The sequence below is a fragment of the Rhineura floridana genome, chromosome 3 (genome assembly GCF_030035675.1).
Source record: "Rhineura floridana isolate rRhiFlo1 chromosome 3, rRhiFlo1.hap2, whole genome shotgun sequence".
Taxonomy (NCBI): domain Eukaryota; kingdom Metazoa; phylum Chordata; class Lepidosauria; order Squamata; family Rhineuridae; genus Rhineura; species Rhineura floridana.
Window position 1 is genome coordinate 124,543,503 of NC_084482.1, and position 27,931 is coordinate 124,571,433.

The 27,931-nt window shown below is 40.4% G+C and overlaps 1 protein-coding gene across 7 annotated transcripts in view; it reads right to left on the reverse strand.

Annotated features, from left to right (window-relative positions):
* Positions 1 to 27,931, reverse strand: part of USP4 (ubiquitin specific peptidase 4) — a 60,136-nt gene that overhangs the window by 21,209 nt on the left and 10,996 nt on the right. For 4 of the 7 annotated variants that reach the window (XM_061617754.1, XM_061617753.1, XM_061617757.1 and 1 more), the window contains exons 8-18: positions 26,283 to 26,400; positions 25,430 to 25,603; positions 24,351 to 24,509; positions 21,133 to 21,357; positions 18,415 to 18,498; positions 16,298 to 16,392; positions 4,874 to 5,065; positions 3,909 to 3,997; positions 3,239 to 3,451; positions 3,089 to 3,159; positions 265 to 380 (exon numbers count right to left, since the gene is read on the reverse strand). In XM_061617754.1, coding sequence (XP_061473738.1) covers positions 265 to 380; positions 3,089 to 3,159; positions 3,239 to 3,451; positions 3,909 to 3,997; positions 4,874 to 5,065; positions 16,298 to 16,392; positions 18,415 to 18,498; positions 21,133 to 21,357; positions 24,351 to 24,509; positions 25,430 to 25,603; positions 26,283 to 26,400 — 1,536 coding nt within the window. Of the gene's footprint in view, positions 1 to 264; positions 381 to 3,088; positions 3,160 to 3,238; positions 3,452 to 3,908; positions 3,998 to 4,873; positions 5,066 to 8,134; positions 8,259 to 8,388; positions 8,600 to 13,360; positions 13,501 to 16,297; positions 16,393 to 18,414; positions 18,499 to 21,132; positions 21,358 to 24,350; positions 24,510 to 25,429; positions 25,604 to 26,282; positions 26,401 to 27,931 lie in introns of those variants that run through there. The other 3 variants (XR_009761444.1, XR_009761445.1, XM_061617758.1) reach the window with 3 other exon arrangements.

Here is a 27,931-nt window from a genome sequence, read left to right on the forward strand (position 1 = left end):
CTCTGAGGCACTGACTCAACTGACATATGCATACATCTTTCCTGTGACAGCATATTATCATTCTTATCTGCATATAGTGGAAGGAAAGTAATATTTTCCAGGATCCTTTTTAGAAAATTTCACCATGCAAAATGAAGCCACCTCAAAAATGGCTACATGAATCAGTCCAAGCTACATTTTCTACATGGCCTACAGGGCAAAATGCATAGATAATATTCATGCTTTAGTTGTTACATACAATCCAGATATGCACAGCAAACCTACCAGGGATCATGTTCACCAAGTGTTTCCATAGTAGTGAACAGTTCTATGCAATCTTTAAGAGCTACAGTAGTTTTCTTCTTCTGTGGCTGAAACATACTGCTGTGTTTTTCAAATGCCTATCAAAAAATATATATATATATATTATGTTTTTTCCTCTAGCATCAAGTTAAATCCTTCAAAAAAAATTAACATATCACACAGAAGAACACTTTAGGTCTTTCATAGATAATCTACAACTTTATCTCAACTTGGTTTTCTGCTCTCCTCCTCCTCTCTAGTTTGGCAGTGGCTCCCTACATTTCACTCACACAAAGCTACTTTACCATCTTTATTGTAATGATATATGAAATAGCAGCCAAAAGAGGGTTTGCAAAGTACTGTGCAGCAGGCTTTGCAAGCCCTAACAATCAGCTGATTGCAAAGCCCTGGGCATACCTCTCCACAGGTGCCAACAATCAGCTACTATCAGGTCTTGCAAAGCCCTATATAGTATACAGAGCTGATTGTCTGTCTTTAGAGTAATTTTGACAGCAGGTGACCAACAGGCAGGCAACCATATGTTTGGGAGATAACGATCTGGCCCACTGGTCAAATCTAAGTTCTCCATTAGGGTTGCCAGGCTCAGGGCCTGAGACTGATCCTGTATCTTTAGGAGAAGAGAAAGTCAGCCAAGTGCAGGTGTTCTTGCAACAGTGTAATGGGAAAAACCACAAGGTGGAATTCTCCCCCCTGCACCACTTTTAAAGATACAGAAGACCTCTTGGAGGCTGGGCCTGGCAACCAAGAAGTCTTCTGTATCTTTAAAAGTTGTGCAGGGGAAAGGGAGAATTCCATCTTGTGGTTTTTCCCATTACACTGTTGCAAGAACACCTGCACTTGGCTGACTTTCTCTTCTCCTAAAGATACAGGATCAGTCTCAGGCCAGGAACCTGGCAACCCTATTCCCCATCCCTGTTATAAGCAAATATAAATATCTCCAGAATAGTAATGCTGATACAGCCTGCAGGTTTTTTTTAAATTGTTAATGATTATTTAAAAGTCAATTGCACTTACAACAGAAGACAATTCTGAGGAATGATTAGAGTAACTTGATATTAAGGAGTGTAATACTAAAAGACTTCTTAATGATGAATACATACTAAGATTATTAGTTGTTGAGGCAAGGAAACAAAAAAACTAATACAATGATAATAAGTGAATTCAAGGATCCAAGAACAATCTTTGGAATATGTGAAATACTTAAATCTCTCTAGCCGAGTGCATAAACATAGCAAGTTCTGCAGAAATAAGGTATTCACTATACTTTGAGAATTTGGGGATACTTGGAAAAAGAGGCTTTTTAAATAGCTGCAACTTGAGCACTAACATTGACCCATTTCAGATGTAACCCTAAATCATAATTAAGTGCTATGTGAACTAACAGAAGCAAGCCTTAAGGTGTATACACTCCCTACACCCTTCTCTTTGTAGCTGTGGTGGAAGAGAATGGAAGCATTTGGTTCTGTTCTAACCAGATTTATCATTACATCCAAACTGGAGAGAACACTGGTTAGTTTAAACTACAGCTTGTTGAAACAAGTTAGCATATGCAGAAATGAAGTTGGATTGAGAGCACCTAAGGAATATTCACTTACATGTTAGGACAGCAATTATCCAGTATAGGGGGGGAAAGAACCCTACAGCTATCTCCAGCACAATAAAACAGTGACAGGAGTTTCACTCTGGCTCTCATCTTCCTCCTGATTTGGGAACAAGCATGTAAAGGAGAAAGAGGAAGATGTAGCCAACAAGTGAACATATGAAACTGTCTTATAACGAGTCTGACCACTGGCCGATTAGCCCAATAGTGTTTGCTCTGACTGGCAGTAGCTTTCTAGTCTGAAACAGAGGTATTTCCAGGCCTTGTTACCCAAGGTACTTTTACAGGAAATGGCAGGGACTGAACCTGGGAACTTCTTATTGTGAAGAATGTGCTCTACCCACAGAACTACAGGGGCCCTTCCCATGTACAACTGGTTTGCCTTACTATTTCCACAACCAAAGGCAAGAAACTGAATCCTGTATAAATCAGCAAAGTAGCTCTTTCTTTATACATAGATGCTAATTTCATGGTCAAAAAAATATATACCATATGCCCTTCATAATGCAGAGAAGGCCCATGTGGTACCCTCTAAATATTGTTGGATTACAATTCCCATAATCTTGGCCATGTTGACTGAAGCTGATGGGATTTGGAGTCATCAACACCTGAAGGGCACCAGGCTGGCCACCTGTCATAATATGACAAATGCCATTGGCTATTTCCCATGTGAAGTCAACAGGCATGTACATTACACATTATTGTGTTCATGCTTTTTTTTAATACAATAGTGATATTTCAGGGAAATCATGTGAGAAGTATCCTGAAGGGTATCAAAGAATGTGTGTAGAAAGATGGGAGATTTTCTCTCTTCTCTAGAAAACACAAGAACTGAACTTGGAAGAAGTTGAGAGGAGCTTACAACTCACAGCTTCCTGAGAAATCTGCCCCATTGTAAGAACATGACTGATGAATTTGTACAGGTTTTATGGGAACAGAATGCAGCTGTTATTGCTTGCATGAAGGCATTCTAGGCAAACATATTGTTTCTACATAGCAACTTCTCTCATTTCTATTTCAGTTCAGCCATCCTCAATATTCTATAGCAATATTCTATTTACTCAGTACCATTATAAAAGTACAAGGGAAGAATAAACCACAAAATCTTGCTTAGCCCCCGGTAAGAGTTATAAGGAGCCAGACCACAGCACTTCCCGTTAAAAGGGAGACAAAAAAGCTAATCACCTGTGCCTCATGTTCATCAAAAAGCAACTTCCTGGTGTCAGAATCCCAGTCAATAGCAAGAGTAGCATGAGCTGAAAAAAGAAAAGAAATAGCATGTAAAGCTGCTCAAGATGAGGTGCATCTAGGATGACATTTAAATGAGATACCTACAACTCAACTTGAGGATTTTCCCCTCTGTAGTAAGGGAGTTTATTTCTGATGTCCCATAGGAATTCACAACACTGAAGCTGAAGAGATGCTTTCTGCGGTGCAGGCCCTCTTTTTCATCCTGCATGCAGCCCTCTGACTTGCAGGCATCTGTTTCTGGTATTTTTTCCTTATTGCCTTCCTCTCCATTCTGATGTTCCATCGCTTCAACTTCACCTGGAATATATTTCAAGGATTCCCACTTTCTTGTTAATACACATCATTTACATATCCTGTGTCTGAAAAACTGATGAGCAGCTGATTATAATAGCAGCTTTGAAAGGCATGCAGTTAAATCAGAGAGGACCAGGGAAGAAGTCTGTATCTGAGTTCACAAGTTATCACAACATGTAATATGCTTAATATGTTATTTGAAGAACATTCCAAAAGAACAATAGGTTGTATACTACTGAGGAGAGGTGTCTGGTATTTTAGACAATTCTCCTTCAAAATATCTCTTGCTGACTTCAAGCAGTTATCTTTCTGTACTTTGGGGTCCATAAGCTAAAGCTCTGCAAGATCTGAACAAAATCCTATAGAGTACAAAACAGAATGTACCCAAAGGTCTACCAAAAAAGCAAAACTTATTAAACACAGATTTAGTTTAAATAATATCCATCTTAGGAGAATTTACCTTCACACACACCACTGGAGCCATTGCAGGCCTCACTATCTGGACATACATCAGAATATTCTTCCTTCAAAGGCAGTTTTACATAGCGGCTGAAACACATGAATTGTTTTTTCATTAAGCATTGACATGAGTGACCCATTATTAGCAAGTCAGGCAAACTAGCAAACAAGAACAATAGTATAAAATCCCATAATTGTTTTAATGCTTTAAAGCAGAGACAGCCCACATAGTTACCTCTAGATGCTGTGGACTACAACTCCTATCGCTCCTAATAATTGGCCATGCCAACCAGGGCTGATGGGAGTTGGGGGATCTATAACATCTGGAGGGAATCCATATTTAAAGTATAGAGAGATTGCTCATTCACTATGATTAGCATACATGTATAAAACAAAAGTATCCTTAAATCCCACATTTTCTTGAAAATTGGCAAGTTACGTAAAACCATTAGAACAAAAAATAAAAAAGCAAACTGAGATATGAGATTTGAAAGTTTATATTATCACCAACCCCAGAGGATGGCAGTGACTTTTTTGGGCTGCTTCTGAGCTTTCAGAGGCATATGGCTGGCAACAGCTGATAACAGAATGTTGGTCTTTGATCCAAATAGGCTATTCTTAGATTCTCTTTTTTTTTTAGGTTTATAAAAAGGAAGAGTTTGGACTGGCCATCCTTTAACAGAGGAAGTTAATATAACACATTTGTCAGAAAATCTTACAAGTTTGAGAATATTTGCAGTTTCAGAAATCTGTGGAAATAAGTCTGTGGAACTCCTATATTGATAAGCTAACTGTTTACAGATCAGTAAAAATTAAAGTAGTTAATAGGCAATAAACAAATTACTAAAAGCTAATCATTATAACAACCTTTTCAGATAAAGTCCTACTGCAGAATAACTAGAGAAATTAAGATGACTGAAGTTACAAATGAGTAAACTGCGACACCATAGATAGATTTGGACTCACCTAATCCGCTCCAATATAACATTGTACAAGTAATCTAGGGTGAGCTTGTGTCTGGGTATAGCTATGAGTAGTGGTTGGCCATACAGAACAGTCCCTGGTGTAGCGCTGGACTGTCTTGCTTTCTTTTCTCTGAAGTAAACTGAAAGAGTGACACATTCAGCACCATCTTCAGTTGGCTTACAAACTTCATATCTGCATGGGAAAGAAAAAGGGAGCTAATTTCAATTCTTTCAGTACTGGCAAGAGCACGCTAGTCTAAAGCATTCATACTTAGGAGAGTCATATTCTGCACCACAGTTCTTATAACAGAAGATGATTCTCAGCTCATGCCTGAACAGACCATTTCCTTCTCCCTTTGCTCTACCGATTAGATACAGTTTTATTCAAAAAGTGTCAAAAGTTACTAGGTAATGAGAGCCCTGCCTGGAAACATGCAATTGAAAAAGATCTAGCCAAACTAATACAATCAGTCCTGCAATTAGGTTAATTAAAGACAATTAAGTTGTGCACAGAGGGATTTATAAACACGTTAGGCAACCCTAGACAACAACTAGAGCAATGAAGATTTTCATGTTATAAAATAGGTAGTACTGGAACAATAATTCAATTTCCCAGGCACCAGAAATAAATTTAGGAGCCAAACAGAACCAATTGCTTGAAGGGTGCATAAAGATTGGGGGGTGGGGAAGTAGGGTCAGAAGATGGCAGAGTACAGGACCCATGGGGACAAAGGAAAAGATCTGTGAAATTCATCTGGGACAAAGAAAGGGAAGAAGCTGAGTATTCTTCCACCAGCCACAGCTGCAAATGGCAGCAGACAAAGCCTCGTCATTAGCCATCCCGTATCTTCCCTCAATGTGAAGGATTTATACACAGTGTATAACATGAAAGGCCTCCTATCTACTATCCCACATACATGTAGGAACCCAACTCAGAGTAGTGCCTTAGTGATCTACTAAAGCTACTACAAAGAAAGTCTTTCACCTCTCTCTCTGAAAACTACATAATAAAATGCACAATCTGTATGTGTGCATACAGAAGAATTCTTTTGATGTGCCTCAACATTTTAGTGTCTAGACCAGCATTTCCCAACTAGTGGGCCACCAGATGTTGTTGGACCACAATTCCCATCTTTCCTGACCATTGGCAATGCTGGCTGAGGCTGATGGGAGTTGTGGTCCAACAACATCTGGTGGCCCACTAGTTGGGAAAGGCTGGTCTAGACATTCCTCCAGATTTTTCTACTGTATATGTAAAAAATCCCCTGTATGCTTAAATATATCAACATTGTAACTTCCCTCTACTGTTATCACCTCCTCAACAGCCCTAAATAGAATATTATTCATGTGAAAAAATGGTAAAATGAAGCTAAAAAACCCTACTAAACTAGGAATGGAGAGGAATTCCAAATTCATAAGATGGCATGCAACTCCTTTCTCCCTCCTGTTTAACTTGAAGAAGTGTCAATTTAAGCTCTGGCCATTTCCACCCAAACATTATTAATCTATGCAGATTGCAAGAGCATTTCCATGGTACCACACACTCCTGAGTGAGAAATATAGAGTAAGTGCATTAGTGCAGACTTCTAAGAATGAACAACATATTAGTCACAAATGTATGTAATAAAACTCCCATTGCTGGTAAGTGAATACGGTGATGCTTTAAAGTTTGTTTGTGACAGATTAACATTGAGGAGCATCCCCTATAGATTGTTGTTATTTTGCAGAATGGATTCAACTGCATACCATAAATTTAGGTTTGCTCAATTAAAGTGGACTAAAACACTCTTGACACTTTTGCACAACAAGCAAACTTAGAAAAAACTGACGAAAGTGATAGAAAAAAGCACTAGAAATGTGGGAATTGAGAGAGGGAGAGGGAAGCTGTACTTCTGTACTTCAGATTTAATCACATCACCACTGCTATCAACCATTATGGGCAAGCATGTTGCTACTTCAGTCTTTATGGATGTCAACCTAATTTTTATTCAGAACATAAATTACAAACAGTGTCCAAACTCTTTCAGAGGTGTAGGCCCAGCCCTGGCTCATTTTTCTGTCTTTTACAATATTAAAAAAGGTAAAGGTGTCCCCACACTTATAGTGCGAGTCGTTTCCGACTCTTAGGGTGACGTCTTGCCACGTTTACTAGGCAGACCGTATATATGGGGTGGGATTGCCAGTTCCTTCCCCGGCCTTTCTTTACCCCCCAGCATATGCCGGGTACTCATTTTACCGACCACGGATAGATGGAAGGCTGAGTGGACCTTGACCCCTTTTACCGGAGATTCGACTTCCTCCTTCCGTTGGAATCGAACTCCGGCCATGAGCAGAGCTTCGGCTGTGTTACCGCCGCTTACCTCTCTGCGCCACCGAGGGTCCTTAAACAGTATTAACTGTAGGTGAATTATGCTTCAGTTAGGTTAGATACAGACACAGCCCCCAAGCATTTTTTTTCTACAACTCTAAGACCCACATGAATTTTGGCAGCAGAAGCAACAAAGAAAAAACCCTAAAGTAGACATAGTACTAGGGTGGGCAGGCCAGCACCCTGATGGGGATACAAACGATCCCCTCCCTAGTCATCAGACAGGAGAGGAAGTGATGATCCTCCCTCCTCACCTGAGCTGCATGGATCAACTGGGGCAGGCCTGTCTGCCTATGCATGCCTTATGTAGATGTGTATATGGGTAGCAACATCTACTACTGGTATGCAACCTCCAGAGGGCAAAAGGTTTGCTACCCCTGCTATAAAGCAAAGAGTAGAACCACTCAAAGTTATTTTGCTTCAAGGTTGCATAATCTCTAAGGAAGGAACATTCCCAGGGGCACATTTTATCCTAGTTTATAATTGTACACCACCACCCCAATATTATCAGAGACAAAACCAAGGAGCAATAGGATAAACCTTATATTTCAGATGCTAGATTTAGAACTTTCACAGCTATTGAATTTTCTACCAGTTCCAAGCAAGTCCAGATAAAGAAAGTGCAAGGTAAGAAGAAAAAAAATAGAGTAACGTGGCTGATGTGAGAATACATATATTCAATGTTCAAGTTTCACATATTTCAGTAAGTGAAATGTGACCTGCAAATCATTTTGGCAAAGTTTCATCAATTTAAAATATATATGCTGAATGCCTCCATTATCCAGGCTAAGAGAACAGAGGCACTCAAACATATGAAATCTCTCAAGCCTCATATCCCAAGAACCAGGAGGAACGTTGCATATTTGTGCAATGCAATTTGATAGACACACTTACCTGACCCCTTGTAGGCTGGCTCCATGCTCCAGCAGGATCCTGGGTGATGTGATATCACCATCATGGTGCATGCTGGGGTTTTACATCGGAGCAGGAGCCTAGTGGGGGCTGGACATCATGGGACCTAAGGGGAAAAGATAGTAAGTATCTGGGCTGTGTGCTGAATGCCCCTTTTAGTTTAGCCTGGGGGAATTCAGCACCAGTGACCCATGTTGATGTAATTTTGCCAGATTGATTTGCAGATCACCTTTATTACATTCTGTCAACTGAACTTTCAACAGGAGAAGCAACTTTCCTTAGAATGGTTGATTCCACACAGCAGCATAGCTAGTCCACAAAGTTCTTGTAAATGCCTGGACTCAAACTTGATAACCTCCTTCCACTCATGAAGCCCTCTAATGCATCCACCAGTTCCACATTAATCAATCCTCCAAGAACTGATTAAAAGGTATGTACCCAATAGACCTGGAGAAAAATTCAGCGAGGAGATTAATATTGGCATCTGTGATTTCAATAGTGTTTCTGCTAGTTGCAAACTACTGGAAAAAAGCAATTTCCAGTATTTGCTTTATGGTGTCAAAAGTGTGCTGACTCAAAAAAAAAAAAAAAAAAAAGACAAGACAAACATGTCAGAATAATCCAAGTTACAAAACAGATGAGACACTGGAGACTGACAATTAAGCTTTCCTGACTCCCCCCCCCCACTTAAAAGCAGCAAAGGAGGGGATTCCATTTTGATCAAAGCAATGGCACCAGGGAAGAGAGATAACCTATGCACTGTGTGCCATTTACAGATCTACATCACGCATACTCTGAAGCTTCAAGCCCCCCAGCAGAAATATTATTATAGCACCTACATTTTAACAGAATCACACATATGGGTATTAGAATGCATTGTTGTGAGTTAACATTCTGCAATTCCACATTACCTCTCACTGACCATGCTTTCCTATCAGTAAGTCACAAACCACGGCTTACTGTGAACAAACAGTATGTTATTACATACATGCTGCTAAATCGTTCCCAGTTTGCTTTGCCCTCCCTTAAGGAACAAACCATTAGCCTTGGCTTACTTGATGTATGAACTAGTACTCATAGTTTGTTTTTCTCCACACAAACCATGAGCCAAGGTCTGTTCTTGGCTTACTATCATGGTTTGTTTGTAGAGAGACCATGGGTTCACATAGCATAAAAAGGAAAGGCTTGTGGTTTGTTGCTTTAGGGAGGGTAGAACAAAATGAGAGTGGTTTATGGCTTACCATGACATGCGAACAGGACTATTATGAACTGGAATAAGCAAACCAATATGTGACAGACTTAAAAGAACTCCACAGTCACAAAGTTTCTTCGCTTACTTGCTAAGGCCATAAGCTCTGCAATTCCACAAGTTTGAAATATGAACATCTGCCTAAAAGGATTTGGTTGTTGTGTGGGGTCATACTTCCAGTATACTACTTGAAAAGCTGTTGCAACTTCAGATACTTCAAAACCAAAATTATGGAAACTGAGTTCTTGTTCACTGGCTGCATTAACACATTATTATTATTATACATAAATTCCAAGTCGATGTACAAAATATAATAAAAGCAGCTAAAGAACAGTTCCAAAAAACAATTAGAAATAACAGAAGATAGGTGTTCATTTTATATTGTTTTTAAACCTATGGTAGAGCCCTATTCATCCAGTTGGGAAAGTTGACAGAACAAGCAGACCTTTATCAGGAGGACAGGGGGAGGGCGAACCTGTTACTCTTACTTGACCTCTCAGCAGCTTTTGATACCATTGACCATGGTATCCTTCTGAGCCGACTTAGGGAGATGGGTATTGGAGGCACTGTTTTACAGTGGTTTCGATCCTATCTCCAGGGTCAGAGAACAGCACTGGATGACTGTCTTTCAGCTGTGGGGTGCTGCAGGGTACTATCTTGTCCCCCATGCTGTTTCAACCTTTATATGAAGCCCTTGGGAGCGGTCATCACGAGATTTGGGGCAAGGTTTCAGCAGTATACTGATGATACCCAGCTCTATTTCTCTGTAACATCTGAATCAGGAGAGGCCGTGCAAGCCCTGGACCGCTGCCTGGACTCGGTGGCGGGCTGGATGAGGGCCAATAAACTGAGTCTGAATCCTAGCAAGACAGAGGTGCTGTGTGTTGGTGGTGCTTCCCGAGCTCAGATAATTGGTCAGTTGCCTGCTTTGGATGGGGTGGTACTCCCTCTGAAGGAGCAGGTCCGTAGTCTGGGGGTGCTCCTGGATCCATCTTTGTCGCTAGAGGCCCAGGTGACCTCAGTGGCTAGGAGTGCCTTTTACCAGCTTCAGCTAGTAAGACAGCTGTGGCAGTTTCTGGACCGGGATAGCCTGACCACTGTTGTCCACGCAGTGGTAACCTCCAGGCTGGATTACTGTAATGTGCTCTATGTGGAGCTGCCCTTGAGGTTTGTCCGGAAGCTGCAGCTGGTGCGCAATGCGGCGGTGAGACTGCTCACTGAATCAGGTCACCCTTGATGTCACCCCTCTACTGAAAGAATTGCATGCTACCTATTAGCTACCAGGCCAAGTTCAAGGTTCTAGTTTTGGTGTACAAAGCCCTATACAGCTGGGATCAGGATACCTGAAAGACCATTTTATCCCTTATATACCCAGTCGATCACTGCACTGTGCAGATGAGGACCTCCTGCAGATACCATCTTATCAGGAGGTTCGTTCTGCACAACACAGGAAACAAACCTTTAGTGTGGCGGCACCTACCCTGTGGAACTCCCTCCCCTTAAATATTAGACAGGCGCCATCTCTGTTATCTTTCCGGCGCCTATTGGAGACCTTCCTCTTTCAACAAGCTTTTAAGTTGAGACCTTATCCCAGTCTGCTTCTTCGTTGGAACTGCTTTTTAATATGCTTTTAAACCTTCTTGTAAAAAAATAATATTTTAACCTTTTTTTTAAAAAAGTCTTTAAAACATTTTTTCAAAAAGCTTTCAAGTTGTTGTTTTTATGTATTTTAATGTCTGTTTATATGATGTTTTGAAGTGTTTTTATTGCTTTTGTTTGCCGCCCTGAGCTCCTGCTGGGAGGAAGGGCAGGATATAAATCAAATAATAAATAAATAAATAAATAAAAGTCAGTTGTTTCTGGAAAGTGCAAACAGTGAGAGCCTGTCATATCTCAAAAGGAATTCTATTATTAGTAATATTTATTTTTGCTTACTATAAAAAAAACGTCTGATTGCAATTTTTTGTAACTCTTTTCCTAACACCCCCCCCCCGCAATTTCCTCAGAAAAGGACAGGGGCAGCCACACCATAGCTACATGTTACATGCACAGGCCTTGGTCTCATGTACTCCATTCCTTTCTCCTCCTCTGGCATGGCCATGAGGAAAAAAGTAGAAATTTTCAGTTCATTTTTCAAGTAACCAAGTTTACTTCTTATATCCGAACTAAGAACTGTGGTTAGGATTAACTATGATTTCAGGAAATAAGCCAGGATCGTTAACCACAATTTGAAGTTTGTTTGTTTAAACCCTGATTAACATTAGCTTGTTTGTGTGGGTTTGGACGTAATGAATACCTATGATTACTTGAAAACTGACGTGAAAGCTTCTGATCTCTTGTGAGCACATTGGAGGAAAAGTGAGAGACCACATGACCCTGAGGTTTGTGCATGAAATACTAAACTATGGTTTAATAATGGGGATGCTGCTATAGAAAAGGCCTGGCCCTGCATTATTACCTACCATTTTAAAGAGGTGGGACACACAACAGGACCTCAGAAAATGATCATAAACTATGGGCAGACATGCACAAACCAGACCACTGACAACTGAATTGACCAACTATAGTTTGTGGCTGTCTAGCAACTATGAATTATAGGTTCATGGTTTGAAATGAGTTTTCAAATCATGGTTTATCTTGACAAAAGTTTGCTATGATTACTTGAGTTGGCAAACCATAGCTATGGGCATTGCTCCAACCCCGGAGATCACAGTACCAACAGATAGGAATGCTGAATAGACAAACTATAAAAGTGAACAAGCAGCTGTATACCATGGTTTGCATGTATGGTCGGAAGCTCAAAACCATGATTAGCACAAAACAAAAACTGTGATTAGCTCAAAGTGTAATTTGGCATGATGCTAGGATTGAACTGCATGAACTTCCAAATGTGTAAGAGCAATACAGATACAGAACAAGGGAGAAAGGAGTAGAATATTTTAATCACATCTGTAAATAAATCTTAAAGTTTACCTTGAATTTGAAGAACTTCAATACATCAATACAAACATTGTTAAAAACCACTGTTGGAAGTCTACATATCACTAGTTAGGAAGCTGCCTTAGTCAGACCATTGGTCCATCTAACTCAGTATGCTAACTGTCAGTGTCTCTCCAGGGTTTCAGTCAGGAGTCTTTACCAGCCCTAGTGCTGTCAGGAATTGAATCTGGACCTCCTTGCATAAAGATGTGCACCACCCTTTGGGGTGTCAGAATTCACAAAACATGTGAAGATAAGAAAAGAATCCAGTAAATATTTTAAGTAGACTAGAACTGGTTAATTCTGGTTAAAAGGAGAGTTTAATCTCCATAATTTCAAACTCTGTGAATCCTAAAAGGAGCAACTGTGAAAAATTACTGGAGGGGGAAACAAGCACCTTCCATGTCCCTGAAACCCCAAAAGTACTCTAATTAAATAATCTATACTGCAGTACTAGCTCCCATTACCATATCTCTCATGTTTAACAAAGGCTATTCTCTAAGCTAGGTTTAAAACTCATCTGATCACCTGTGGTACATAAGAGTCTCTTCCAGGGGACCAAGCAGGGTAGATTTTGTAAATTAGAAGAGTGCAGCTCTCTCTGGTCATCTATGTGCCACAGGGGACTAATCTAGATATATATAAGCAGGTTAGACTAGTAAAAATTTGGGGGTTAGCTGCCTTAGACCAGGTTCACATGAATATCTTCTTAAGATCTTCACATACTTTAACTAGGACAAAATGACACAGTATTAAAATCCCTAACTCTTGATGTCTTGTTATTATTTTTAACAGTGCAACCAAACGTCTGTACAAAAAGGGGTCACTGATTTAACTGTGATACCTGTACAATGCTCTCAGTGTTGCTCTTATTTCCTATTTGTACATCAGACATGCACACAAAATATATTTTTTATGTGTGTGCACAGCAAAAGCTCCGACAAGTATGTTAGCACTAAAAAGCAATAAAAGACTCTTACCATACTTTTATTTATTGCTTTTACACCTTGGGAGGAAGATTCAGATTTGTTCTAGATCCCTCATATCCTGATAATGTTCAGAAGTCATGAGAGTCCAACAGAGTAACGGAATCTAGAAGCTGACTGGACCATAACTGCACCTAATTTATGGAATCCAAGAACCTTCGAATAAGTTTGACATATTGAGGAACATGTATTAAAAAGTATGAAAATATTTCTAGTCTGCCTTTTAGCCATAAGGTCCTAAAGCCAATAAAAAGACAGGCATTAAAGCAATTTTTAACAAAACAAAATTAAGAGCAGAATAATAAAAGCTCAAGAAAGTTTTATAAATAAAAATCACCTCCTCCCAGATATTCTGGCCCCAAGCATTTAGAGCTTTATTGGGTTAAGAACCAGCACATTCAATCAATCCCAGAAACAAACTGGAAACCAGTGCAACTGACACAAGACCAGTATACTATGGTCTGCAAAGCACTCGGCTGAAGCAAACTGGCTGCAGCATTTTGCAACAGCTGCAATATGAAATAATTGACAATGTATTGCCCTTTAATTGTACTCCAATCTCTGCCTTATGAGGTGATCCAAAATAGACAAGGATCAAGAGAGCAGGTATTTGTTCACATCGCTGGAAGAACCTTGTAGGCCTCACTAACTGAGTATGATCCCACAACACAAAGCAAGACATAGCACTGGATGCCTCAACAAGATCTGCTTCAATCGCATAAAGGTCTGTCTGGAGGTGAATCATTTTATTTTCAAAGTGTTTCACCAAATGATCAAAATGGTTCCGAAGGTAGTAGACGGCCACCTGCTATTACTGGTGTCAGCAATCTCTGAACCATCTGGAAGAACTTCACAAGTGAGAAACTAGCAGATGCAACTAGCAGAACACTTTCTTTGCTGTCCACACTGCCACATGATAGGCATCATTACATGCTCTAACCAGTGCTCTACCTGCTTTGGAACAAGATCTTCACCACCTGCACTCTAGTGTTGTACAGCCTGTTTCATCATTCACAGTTCCCTGAATTTATCAGGCTTCTAAATGGACTCCACGGCACCTTTCAGAATCCCTGGGAACAATTGTGTCAATGGCCCATCTCATCATTCCACAGCAAGACCAGGGCCTCAACAGGATCACTTGCCCTATACACTGGAAAATCCTCAAGAACATTCAGGAATCCATTATACCATCAATCTCCAAGGTCCTCCATCCCTGCAAGGGGTGTAGATGCCACAATTCCAAACGTCACCAGGAATTAGTCTGACCATGACAATTGGGTTGTCTTTCACCACCTGCAGCAAATATTAAATCCAACCTATGTCCAGTCATGTGCATGAATTGAGACAGATGTATTGTTGCCAGGGAGGCCATGAACTCCTAAGCTGGACCAGAGATGGCCTCAGCACAAGCACCAAATTCATCTTGGACCATTACCTTGGGTTCCTTCCAAAACCATATCCACAACCACCTCAGCCAGCAAGGCTGCTGGGCAGATGGTACACCAGCAACATCCTTGATCTATCTCTATGGTCCGACATCATATAAAGACCTTCCCATTCCGCCTCAACGGCAAGAGGTTTCCTGATGAGCTAGACCAAAATATGGATTATGGCAACACCCCCATTCTCAGCCCTCCAACCTGGCTTGCTATCACACTGAATACTGGTTGGGGAGATGAGTGAGATCGGGCCCACCCAGCTCAGCTACCCAAGTCTCAGTTATGCATGCCAGGTCAGACTCCTTCTCCTCCATGATCAAGCTGTGGTTGAGAAGAGTTCTTATTCCAAAAACAACCTGGCATTTAACAAAACAATGCTATTTTGTAGGGGCTTAGTAATACAGCTCTGTAAATAGAACACAAAACAGAGGCACACCCTCCTATTCTTGTACTCCCACCATCACAAAATCTAATTCATTTCACAACCTGCTTAAGGTTAGCCATTCTGAAGTTTGGTATTGAAGAATTACAAAAGAATCTGCCAGTAACAAACATTTAACACAGTTAGAAAGCCAGCTAAATAGAAAGTTTTTAGGAAGCAAAAATCAGATAAATGTAGTTGTATTTATGACATTCTAGTCTTTGTTCTCTGATGCAATTGCTAGAAACTTAGTTTAAAAGCTCTTCTTTTGTCTCTATCATATCTTTTATTCCACATCCACCCATTTTTGGTTAAAAAAGAAGTGCCTCGTAAGACATCAAAATATCCAGGTTGTAAAAAGTATATTTTCTAGCCTCCTCTTCCTGGACATAGCTGACCAAGGCTCCATCTACCTCTTAGTAATAAATGCTGCACCAAACTGACCAAGTCCAGAAACAGTTTCACTAGCACATTCCCAGGAGAGTGACAAGTACGAGGCAGTGCTCACAAAGTTTATCCTCCAACATTTCATGGGTACACAACTGTAAAAGACTATGTATGTGACAGATACTTAGCAGCCAGTGCTTACTGAAACACTGGATATTGAGCAAAGAGCGGGGGGGGTAATGAATGGTGGGAGCCAGGCTTACAACTGATTTTAAACTAGGATGCAAAATCTAAGTTTAATTGTCACAAGTTCTCTATGCCCAATTTCCCAATACCAATGACAGTTCAACCTTTCCATGCTCAATTAGCAAGTCTCAGTGTAGAAATGTAGCATTCCATGTAACATAGTTTCAATGTTTGCTAGAATCTACTGGTGTCAGTATAGCTAAATAAAAAAATCTAAGATGCGGAGAATGGCAACCCCCCCTACAGATCACTAATTAAACAAGATGTGTCCTACACCAGGGTATCGGTATCATCAGGACAGTAAACATCACAATGAAAGAACTATTGATCACCCTTTGAGATTTTGGAACCCAAATAATATTTTATGAGGCAAAACACTTAAGTGTAATATAGCACATTTTTCTCATCTCTACCCTTTCCACAGAGCTCGTTACTCACACAAAGATGTTGTCCTTTGGCATAATCTGACTTAAGCTTTCATCCAATTGGAAAATTTTGTGGAATCGGTGATTATAAACATCTGTCACCACCATCTAAAAACAGCAAATTTGGGGATGGAAGTCAGAATAGCATAAAGATAATCACAATATAAGCTGAAGTTACTTGAAGTTCAAGAAAAATAAGGAATAATTTCTCTTAGGTATCTTCAGTACTCTACAATGCCGCAGGAGTTCTGTGTTGAGTGGCTCATGAGATGTGCTCACAGACCATCTCAGCAGAAACCCACCAATGAACCAGTACTGAAATGAAGAACCAGTATACTCATCTATAAGGAACAGATAGATTCACTGTGTTTGCCAAGAGAACGGAAATCAAAATTGAAGGAACTGATTGCTTTAAGAGGTCATCCTGGGAAAAATCTCCTCTAGGTTTTAAAATGGGCAAAATAATTTTAAAACAGCTGCTCAGAAGGATGGTAACAAGACTGACTAGCAGGCATTGGCAACAAAAGCATGGTCTGATAATTAGAAGGTAGGTGAAACAGGAACAAAGCAGGCTTCTTTTTCTCCAAGGGTACTGCTGTTTGTAGGACCTGGCCTCTGCACCTTCTTATTCCCTTCATCCTAAATGTGTTCCTAATCAGTTTCTCCACAATTTTCAGCGTAGCTCAGCTTACAGAGATGAAGCAGAGACTGAGGTGGGCTAATAGATACAGTAGGGAGCTGGCAGTGGAAGTAGGTGGGAACTGACCTGAATGCACAACTAAGAATAGGATCCCTTCCTCTAACTGCTGCATTCAAGTCCCCATCTCTCTGGTCTGGCTGCTAGAAAATCCCAGCAGCTCTTTGAGTTTTGCAATACCTTTTCACTGCTGCTAGAAATCACCACCACCAAACACTCAAAGGCCCATTACGATAGGAATAGTAGCCTTTCTTTTTCACTTAAATATTATCTCATTATAAATAGGTGTGCCAGAGAAGACAAAACAATTCTGGTAGAAACAGCCATTTCCCTGTTGGTCTTATAAGATAAAACACTACGGTGATGGCTTTCACTGGACCTACTTCTGCTGATAAAGGAATAGCTAAGCTTTAATGTTTAAGAACTCTTCATTATACATGACTAATTCTCAACTGCATACAAAACATTGTTACAAATCTTCTTATATCAAATTTTCATAAGAGTGCTCTTTCTATTACATATTTTTACAACATACATAATCAGCAAGTTGTTAAGAATGCTAAAGATCCAAGGTCTCAATGTTCACTTCAAACTCTTGGGCACATCTTTCAACATTAGTGCTATACATCTTTGCTTTTAGGGCAAGCAGAACAAGGACAAGGTCAGAGAATGGGCTCACACTGATAAGCTGTTCCTGTCAAGAGAATTTCTGAAAGGACAGTTCGTTTTCATCTAAATTCCTGTGTAGACTAGCATGTTGAAAGTGCAACCCCACAGAAAGTGGACTGTAAAAAGAAACTTACAAGCCTTTAAAAACCATGCACAGAATTTCTATTCTATTGTTCATCTGAAGCATGGGTAAAGAAACATCTTCAGCAGTTCCAGCAATCTAGTCTCTTTCTGGTTAATATAGTATGCATTTGATGTAAAAAAGATTTATTTAATTCTTACAATTTATTTATAATGTGCCTTTCAGGACACAAGTAAAAGTTAAATTCATTTTGAAAGGCCACAACAAACAATATATAATGTAAATAGTCATCAGCATCTTTCCCATGGGCCTGGTGGTAGAGGTTGGGGGTGAGGGGTAGTCCAGCAGAAGCAGACTATGAGGTCTTCTTTGCCTGTATATGTTTCTCCTCTAAAATCCGCTCCACAAGGTTAGAACAAAATTGCTCAACTCTGGCATGTAGCCAACTTCATCTTTATGCTGTTGTGAATGTTACCTTTTCCTTTTACCCGATGAATTCTGTCCAAGCTTGCATACTCTTTTCTGAGCAGAATTTTCTCTACAGAAAAACATTTTTTTCCTCTAAGGAAGTTACACGATTTTTGTACTAATTCATACACCATCCTTTCTAATGTCATTTTTGTACAAAACTGAACTGAAAACTGAACCATTTTATCTATCAGAAAATATTATTGATACTTACATTTTCTGCAGGAATCCCAGAGAGTTTTGAGAGTGCATCACACAGGTCAGATACACCCCCCATCATTGGCACAACCACCCTATACTGGAAAAAACACACAGAACTTTAAAACTTATACTAGACAAAATAAACCCCCACCACGGAACACAATTCCAGACAAAAGGATTTGAATCAGTACTCAGCTTTGATATTGGATGTGCTTGCATGTCACAGTAAGCCATGGTTAATGATTTACCGTGAATGCTGCCAGTCAGCAGCAGCAACAGACCACTATCCTTGGCTTACTGTTATGTCCAAACTAGGAATCATTGTTTTACTTCTAACAAACCATAATTTAAAGCCAAAGCTTGTTCTTGGTTTACCAATTATGGCTTGTTTTGAGCAAAACTGTGAAGACACTATCTCTTTGTTCTGTTTTACACACTGTTGAGATTGTAAAAAGTTAACTGTATGAAGGGGAACAACCTGGTCTTTTACTCTTAACTGAAGCCAGAGGGATACTGTATTGGGGGTTCAGTTTGCAATCTGCCAACAAGCAATTAAACTGATACTCATGTTAAGGTGCTCACTACTGATGATATCTAATATTAGTCATACTCAAAGTAGATCCACTGAAATTAGTTAACTTAAATTAGATTTGATTAACGTATGTTAACTGATTTCAGCGGGTCTCCTCCGAGTATGACTTGTTGTCATATGTAACTTGAGATAGCAGTTATGACACTTAGCAACAGGATTCAGCTTTTATATGACTCAGAAGAATCCAAAAGACTAGGTTTCAATGGATCCTTTAGGGGACATCCAATTCAAAATCATCAGTCTATAATTATAAGCCAATGAAGTTTCAGCATTCTATGAGAACTCTGGAGAGGATTAAAGGGGCAGGCTCAGCACCGTTTTAAGAACAACATAAGAGACACCTGCTGGATAAGGCCAATGGCCCATCCAGTCCAGCATCCTGTTCTCACAGTGGCCAACCAGTTGTCCATGGGAAGCCCGCAAGCAGGACCTGAGTGCAAGAGCACTCTCCCCTCCTGCGGTTTCTATCAACTGGTATTCAGGAGTATACCGCCTCCAACTATGGAGCCAAAGCAGAGCCATCATGCCTAGTAGCTACAGATAGCCTTATCTTCTTTTAAAACCATCCACATTGGTGGCCATCACTGCCTTTTGGGAGCAAATTCCATAGTTTAACTATGCACTGTGTGAAGAAGTATTTTCTTTTGTCTGTCCTGAATCTCCCACTATTCAGCTTCAGGTCTGAAGTCAGGCAGGCAGTCTTCATAAAGACACAAGAAACTCTGCAGGTAAAATTACTTCTGAAGAGCCCTAACTTGCTTTGGACCAAGGTAGTTAGAAGTCAGTCTCCTACACAATCTTGCCTGCTCAAGTAATCAGGGGAATGATTTTCTGTCTCGCTACTGTCAAAGATTCAGTTGGTAGGTACGGTGGAGGAAGCACTCTCTGCAGTGGTGGCCCAATTTGGAATTCCTTGTCCCTGGAGACCAAACTGGTTCACTCCCTTATGCCATTTAGATACCTGGTAAAGGTGATTCAATTCCAGAGGGCTGATGGATCTACTGTGTAAATTGTTCCTTTCTGCTGGTTGTTTCTATTGTAATTTTCTATTGTTTTGTTAACGTACCAAATGTTTCTCTTATCATAAATTCCAGAAACTTGTGCAGGGATTGTGACTTATCCCACCCGGAACAGCTCCTTGTCCCTTCTCTTTATTTTCTAGTCCCAGAAGCCTTGCCATCAAGCAAACACCTATCTGTGTTCCATCACTTTGCCCTCTTTCACAAAAATAGCCCCACAAAGTTTGCAACTGCAGAGTATGTACGCATGCAAGCATACAATTATGGGCATAATGTATACCCAAAAATGCATCATTGAAGTCAAAATCAATAATCACATAGTCACTTATTTTTAACATCATTAACTGCCTGCAATGGTCATAAGAGATATTAAAGGCTCAGTCCTTTGGCCCCTGGGAGCATATCCCAGGGACCACAGGATTCTGCAGATCTGCCTTGTTGTGGGCAGAAGGTGGTCTGCTCTTGGAAGCCCCTTCCCAGCCATTGCAGAAAGGACCACCACCAGTGTTGAAGGTGGAGAGGGTAAAAGGAAAATATTCTGGGAGTATCAGGGAAGGCTTTGGAACTGCTGGATCCAAAGTCCTCTATTCAATAATCACATAGTCACTTATTTTTAACATCATTAACTGCCTGCAATGGTCATAAGAGATATTAAAGGCTCAGTCCTTTGGCCCCTGGGAGCATATCCCAGGGACCACAGGATTCTGCAGATCTGCCTTGTTGTGGGCAGAAGGTGGTCTGCTCTTGGAAGCCCCTTCCCAGCCATTGCAGAAAGGACCACCACCAGTGTTGAAGGTGGAGAGGGTAAAAGGAAAATATTCTGGGAGTATCAGGGAAGGCTTTGGAACTGCTGGATCCAAAGTCCTCTATTCTCATAATGTGCCCCCAGGATGATAGCAATGTACCTCTTTTCTCTCCAGCAGCACACCTCACATTTTCTACCCTGGCCAGTGCAAGACCGGCAGGACTCTGGATTTAGCAGCTGCACCCTCACAGATTCTCCAATCCCCACCCTCACTGGATTGCTGTTTCCTATTTTGAAAACTAACTGCACATGCATTTCTAATTTGGCATGCAGATTATGTTTTTAGCAAAGATTGACATGAACACAGCTACTTACCTGAGTAGGTTTGTGCTCTGGATCTGCAAAAACCAAGAAAACCTCCATGGTTCGATCTTTTTTCAAGGGCAATGGAAGAGTTAAGTAGCAAAAAGGGTCAAAAGTCACAGAAATTTTAGAGCATTTAGGGCAAACCAATGTAGATTTGAAGAGACCATGAAAAATATCTACAATTATAGAGTCATTACGCAATCGATGATTCTCCCAAGCTTCTTTTGCTACCACCTATACAAAAGAAAACAATTGCAGAGAAGCAGAAACACAGTATAAAGTTAATCATTTCAACTTAAGATTCAAGTTCTGATCAAACAGCTTTGCTGTTTGGAAAGATATAGAAGTACACCTGAAAGATTAGGAAGGGCATATTGTGGCGCTGAATTATGCTTGTCTGCGGCAAAGTATTTCAGCTCAGTTGCTTATTGGTATACTTGTAAGTCAGTGTTCAACTGACCTACAAGAGAACAAGCCAACTGCAAGATCTGCATACTATGAAACAACCAAATTCTAGACAAAAGCAGCTTAGAGATAGTTTCTAGCAAGTGAACAAGGGACTGCTTAAGCAGTACCACAGAGCAGCTAATAGTGTACAGCCAAATTTGAGAGATAAGTAGCTTTCTGAATGGTTTGCTCCAACTTTGATGTTCAAGGCATTGATGAAAAGGTAGTTATTTAATTTAAAATAAACACTATGTGTTGGGGGGGATATCAATTCTCAAAGTCATCTTAATAAAAACTAGAGATGTAATGTTAAAGCAAAGCAATTAATTGAAACTTTAAATTGGGCATTGCCCCCAAGTCATGCTTTATGACATCCCCCAATCTTACTGTCAATATAAGCCCTTGTGCCACTCCTGTTTGCACAGGGCCAACAGAGCAGGATAGAGAAAAGGATGAGACTTGTTTGGCCTATTAGCCTCTTGCAGCTTTGAAGAACCAAGCAAGTGGGGGGGGGGCAAAATTGAGGCAAGGTAGGCAAACAGTCCCACCCTTTCCTATAGGTGGCCATGCTACAGCAGCATATGGCACGGTGGTTTAGCTATGCTGGTCTTATGTTCTTAAGAAGAGGAAGGATATTTATATCTGGCTGGCCATAACAGAAGACAGCTAATGTGATCCAGCTTTACTGTGGTGGTGGAGGAGGAATCTGATAAAACCCTTTTCCAGCAAGAGCCTGCTATTGCTCTCAAGCATGGAAGGAGATCTAAACAAGTTCCATATAATGTCCAAAGCAAACAGACTAATTATCCTACAAACACTGACTTTTTTGCCTTTGTTTGAAATCCCAGCTGCTGCTGTTGTAATTGTGTGCTCTTACTTGATGTATTTGCTTAACATCCTACTGCTGTAAAAGAGTTATAATGCTGTTTTCCTCGATGGAAAATATGCCTAAAAATGAAACTATATCCATTTTCATCACAGAGATTTGTGATACCTTAGAGAGTAACAAATGTACTATGGCACAACTTTTGGTGGACTACACTTGGAGAATTGTAAACAGTGGAGTCAAAGGAAAATTAAATTCAGAAACTGCAAACAGTGATAATTACTAACAGTGGTCATTTGCTAAAAAGCTTGTGGTGGTAACACGGTCCATGTTATCTGTTATCACCAGCTGTTTTGTGAATGACAATATTTAATAATGTAATCATCACTCTCTGTACTTTCTGCATTTCATTTCCCACTAACCTCACTGTTAGTGGGTCAATCCCCAGCCTTCCTCCCAACTCCCGAGCTGATGGGGATGCAACTGCTTGGACAATCTCACCCATCTCTGCATATTCAAAATTAGGTAGGTTAGCTGCTTATCAGAGCATGGTGCCACACTCACAATAGTGAGCATATCCGTTGACGCCTAGCTACGAGTTAATGGTCACATGTGGATTAGTTAATAGGTTAGTTTACTAAGAAAAATGTATCCTCAGTAAGACAGGCAAGGGAGCTGGAGTGTCACAAGTGCGATTAGATTTTCCACACCACAGCCCGTTTTCTGACTCATTGTGCCTTCCTAAGTATGGTGAAATGACGACAAGAAGCAAGGACTATCTTTTGGCACTTATGGAGGAATGTGAAGACCCTGAAGTAAGTGTTATCTCATTTCTTGGCTGATTTTCCTCATGTCTAGCAGAACAATCCTACTGTTCAGACAGCATAAGAATGCAGAGCTAGTTTTCTGTCAGCAAGAAACACACTCATAACATGAGATCATCTCATATCCAGACCTCTCCTTTGTACGTTGAATTGTAAGAGGGGGAAAAGTATTTAAGAGCAGGGTTTGAGACCCAAGATTGCTATCTGAGCTCCAACATGTATAACTATGCTCTCAAGTAACACAACGTAGGACTACAGGCCACAGATTGGGAAGGAAGTCTGTCTCAGAGCAAACCTTGAGGCAAAGGGAATTTTACTTGCTTTTTGGTCTGAGCTCCTTCACATCACTTCAGATATATTCTCCTGCCCACTCCTTGGGCCTAAAGGTAAAGGTGTCCCTGCACTTGTAGTGCGAGTCGTTTCCGACTCTTAGGGTGACGTCTTGCGATGTTTGCTAGGCAGACTGTATGTATGGGGTGGGATTGCCAGTTCCTTCCCTGGCCTTTCTTTACCCCCCAGCATATGCCGGGTACTCATTTTACCGACCACGGATGGATGGAAGGCTGAGTGGACCTCGACCCCTTTTACCGGAGATTCGACTTCCTCCTTCCGTTGGAATCGAACTCCGGCGTGAGCAGAGCTTTCGGTTGCATTACCGCCGCTTACCACTCTGCACCACGGAGGATCTTCCTTGGGCCTAGGGTAGGTAATATCTACTACATGTCATTCCTTATAGCAGGAGGGATCTTTTATCTCTTCAGTTTAAAGTTATGAATGGGTTAGAATATAAATGATTAATGCTGCAATGCACCTGTAATTTTGTATCACTATTTTTCTCTTTTCTCTTAAATAAAAGAAAGCTTTGCTTTAGTCTGGTTTGGACTTGCATTTGTTGGGTTATACACATGCTATTTAGGCACATTTCCAAGCAGATCACCTGGTTTATCCCTAGCAACAGATCCCCCTCCTCTTAAGGAGGGTGTGATTAATGGGACATGTGGGTGACAGGTGCACACACTCAGGTTCCCAACAGACACATGTGTTAACAATGGACAAAAAGAATTGGTAGGGTATGCACGTGTCTTTTACATCGCAATCTCTCCAAGCAGAAGAATGTCTATAGAGTGTACCGAATCAGGCCTGCCATTAGCATCCTTCAACTCCAAGTAAGGTTTCTTCTTTACTCGGTTTAGATCTTCATGTAAGCCATCTAGAAGAAAGGCCAGGAGCTCCTGGGAATCTTGTTGTTGGTACCCTGAAAACTGAGGAGCAAAGCGGCCAACCTGGGTCTAAAATTAAAAATGGAAAGATGAAAATACCATTAGGAAGCTGCATGTAACCAGTGTTCAGTGAAGGGGAAAACAGTAATTGTGGCCCTTATGTCTTCAAAATTCAATGCAGAAATTTAGCTTATTTCTCGCCATGCACTAATGTCAAGAAGACACCAAAATGTATAAATTCTCCAGTCCTGTTATATCAGTTTAGATAACATAGTTATCAGCCACAGTTGCCATATAGCTAATCCGTTAAAATCGGTCAAGCTGACAAATATGCTAATAATGTACATTTGTTACTAATTTGATTATAGAATACCAACAAGTGATTTAAAGACCAGATCTGCCATTTAAAAAAAACACTTCAAAGCAGCTCAGTGTACAACTAATTCAGAGAGATACAAAGTTGCTAACTTACATCTTAGTTTTACTTATCTAAAATATTTATGACAGATGCTCTTGGAGGTTGCTAATTCATAGGGTCGCCGTAAGTCATAATCGACTTGAAGGCACATAACAACAACAACATTTATAAACCACTAAACTTCACAACATATCACAGTGGTATACAGCAATAAAACAATTTTAAAAAGTAGAGATATAACAGTTTCAAAAAAGAAATTAGATTACTCTTCAAATCTTGTTAAAAAGCAAATAAAAGTCAGAAGAAGCTTTAGTAGAAGCCACAACTATTCTAAACAGAATGCATGGTATTTTCCTGCAATATGCAACATTCAGTGATGTATTAAGGCACTGTAGCACTTGGAAGTCCTTATCATGCTTAGCATTCTTTTAAATTCAACCTAAACTTTCCAGCAAGAGATTTGAAGACAGGGAAAGTATTTCCCCTAAGGGCTACAATTAAAGCTTCACAGTAAGAATGGCACCAGAAATATCACTTCCTCTAGCTGTGTTGTGATGACAGAACATCTTACTTTGAACATGCGGGGGGCCACGTGAGAGTGCCTCCCAGACCACATCTGTTTGATGAGCTCTGCATATGCTTCTGCAATTTCTCCTCTCATTCCCAGAGGATTCTCCTGATTTATTTCAGCTTCATACTCATCTTCCAGGAAATAGTCAGTCAATGGAGGGGTGTTACTCAAACACTAGAAGAACATTCAAAGACAAGAGCTACATAAAAAAACTATGCCAACAACCCATTTTCACTCCAATGCAAACTAAAATTATACTGAAATCCACCAGATCTCTCTATACAGAACTGTACTGCAGGTTACATTTGGGCATTGTTGAAAGAAGAAAGCAAAGGAACACACTGGCAGGGTTATTTCTGTTTTGGGAGAATGGGGCCATAGCTCAGTGGTAGACCACACACGTTCAATCCCTGACATCTTCACAGAGGGCTGAGAAAGCGTCGTGCCTCAAAACCCTAGAGAGCTGCTGCCACTTAGTGCTACATGGAAACCAAGCCACCAAGCCAAACCATGGCTATGCATGAATGAATAAATGGATTCTCAAGAGCAAAAAACACAACCATTTCACTCCTTCCCCAGTCCTGCTGCTGTGCTACTTGGAGCTACGCCATGGTTTGGCTTAGTGTTTTGTACGAACTGGCCAGTATAGACAATACTAGCTAGATGGACCAACAATCTGACTCAGGATAAGGTAGCTTCCTACTTTCAATTGTACCCCCCCAGCATTATGTAGGTTTTCAAGCTGTATGGGAACCTAACACAGCTGTACATTTTAAGATTAGGCAAGTATAAAACCCAAGCAGCAGAGTGTCAACAATTCTACATTCTTAAGCAGATTCTACCAGTTCTTTACCTGTAAAGCAGAGTTCATGAAACACGTATTTCCTAGGTTACTAAGCCCACAGAGACCAGGCTGTGACTGAAGAGGGCTCTCCCTGTTGTTGTAGGAGTTACAAGAAAAGCTAGAGCCTCTGGGGAAAAAACCATACAGGAATATGATAACACATGGTCGAGTATTTTAGCTATCAAAATATTACAACTATTTATTTCTTACCTGCCCTTCATCAAAAGGTCCCAAGCCAGGTTATAGCATATAGAAACACAATACGATTAAAGCAACCCAAGCTTAGGACAAAGCAAACTTTCCAAATGATGTTTAGTATGTATATTTCTATACCATCAAACCTCTCCCTCATACCTAGCTCTCACAGACAAGCATTCTCAGTCTGTTCCTAGACTATACCACTTCATGCTGCATGAGGAGACTCACATTACTGAATATTATATTTTAATTAAAATACCTGTATCCTGCTTTTTGATTCACAGAATATTATGCTAATGAAAAATGATAAAACAAAGACTAAAAATAACCTGAGCAAAAACCACCAACAACAACCACCACCACCTCCTCCTCCCACGCCTGAGCACAAGCAGGAAAAAAACCAACTCAAGCCCTAAAAGTCCTCCAATGCAATACTGCCTTTGCCAGGCATCTAAAAACTACCAAGGAAAGGGCAATGTGAATCTGACTTGGAGGAAAGGTCCATAATTTCGGTGTCATTGAGGAGCCCTCTCTCAAGAAACCACCCACTATACATCTGAGAGGATGGACACCCATAGCAGGGCCTCTAAGGAACATCTCAATGTACCGGTAGGCTTATATGGGACAAGGAAAATCCTTCAAATATCCTAGATCCAGATCCAGTCTATTTACGGCTTTAAAGGTTATGACCAGCACTTTGAAATGTGACTCGAAAAAAGGTGAAAACCAATGCAGTTGCTGAAGAACTGCTATTATGTGTTCCAAGCAGCCTGCCCCAATCAATACAATAGCAGTCAAGTAGTTTTTGGACACTTTTCAAAGGCAGTTCCATACAGAGTGCATTATAATTATCTATTCTGGATGCTATTAGGGCATGAATTATTATGATTAGGTTCAGTTTTTGCCAGAAGTTGATGTAAGCTGGCAAACAAGCTTGAGTGAATGCTCCATATGAATGTTCTTACGGTTTAAAAAATCCCTGCCCCCAGAAAAATATCATGAGTGATGATGGCAAATAACAATAATAGTTAATCTTGGGTGGGCCATTGATGCCTTAATTCAACACCATTAGTACCATATTATCTCAGGCTACTGCCCTTGTTTCCTCCTCAGTATAATACTGATATGTTTTATTGTTTTTACATTTTATAGTGCTGGTCATTGACCGTAATAAATGATAATTGATTGATCATGTCAGAGAAAGGGTTGTGTGTGCCTTCACCTGCAATCTAAAATGATAAAGTGGAGAAACAGGTTTAACCCCCTAATGTACTATTTGTGAGAACTAAGCCTCAACATTTCATTTGGCTTTGTTTTGTTTGTTTCTGGATGTCAGCAGTTATTGTAGTGATCATACTGCCTCCATTTATTATTTCCCCCTTTTACTTTTCAGCACTACTATTATTCTCCTTTATTTAATACTACATATAAACTATTGTTCATCCTTGCAACAATAGGGG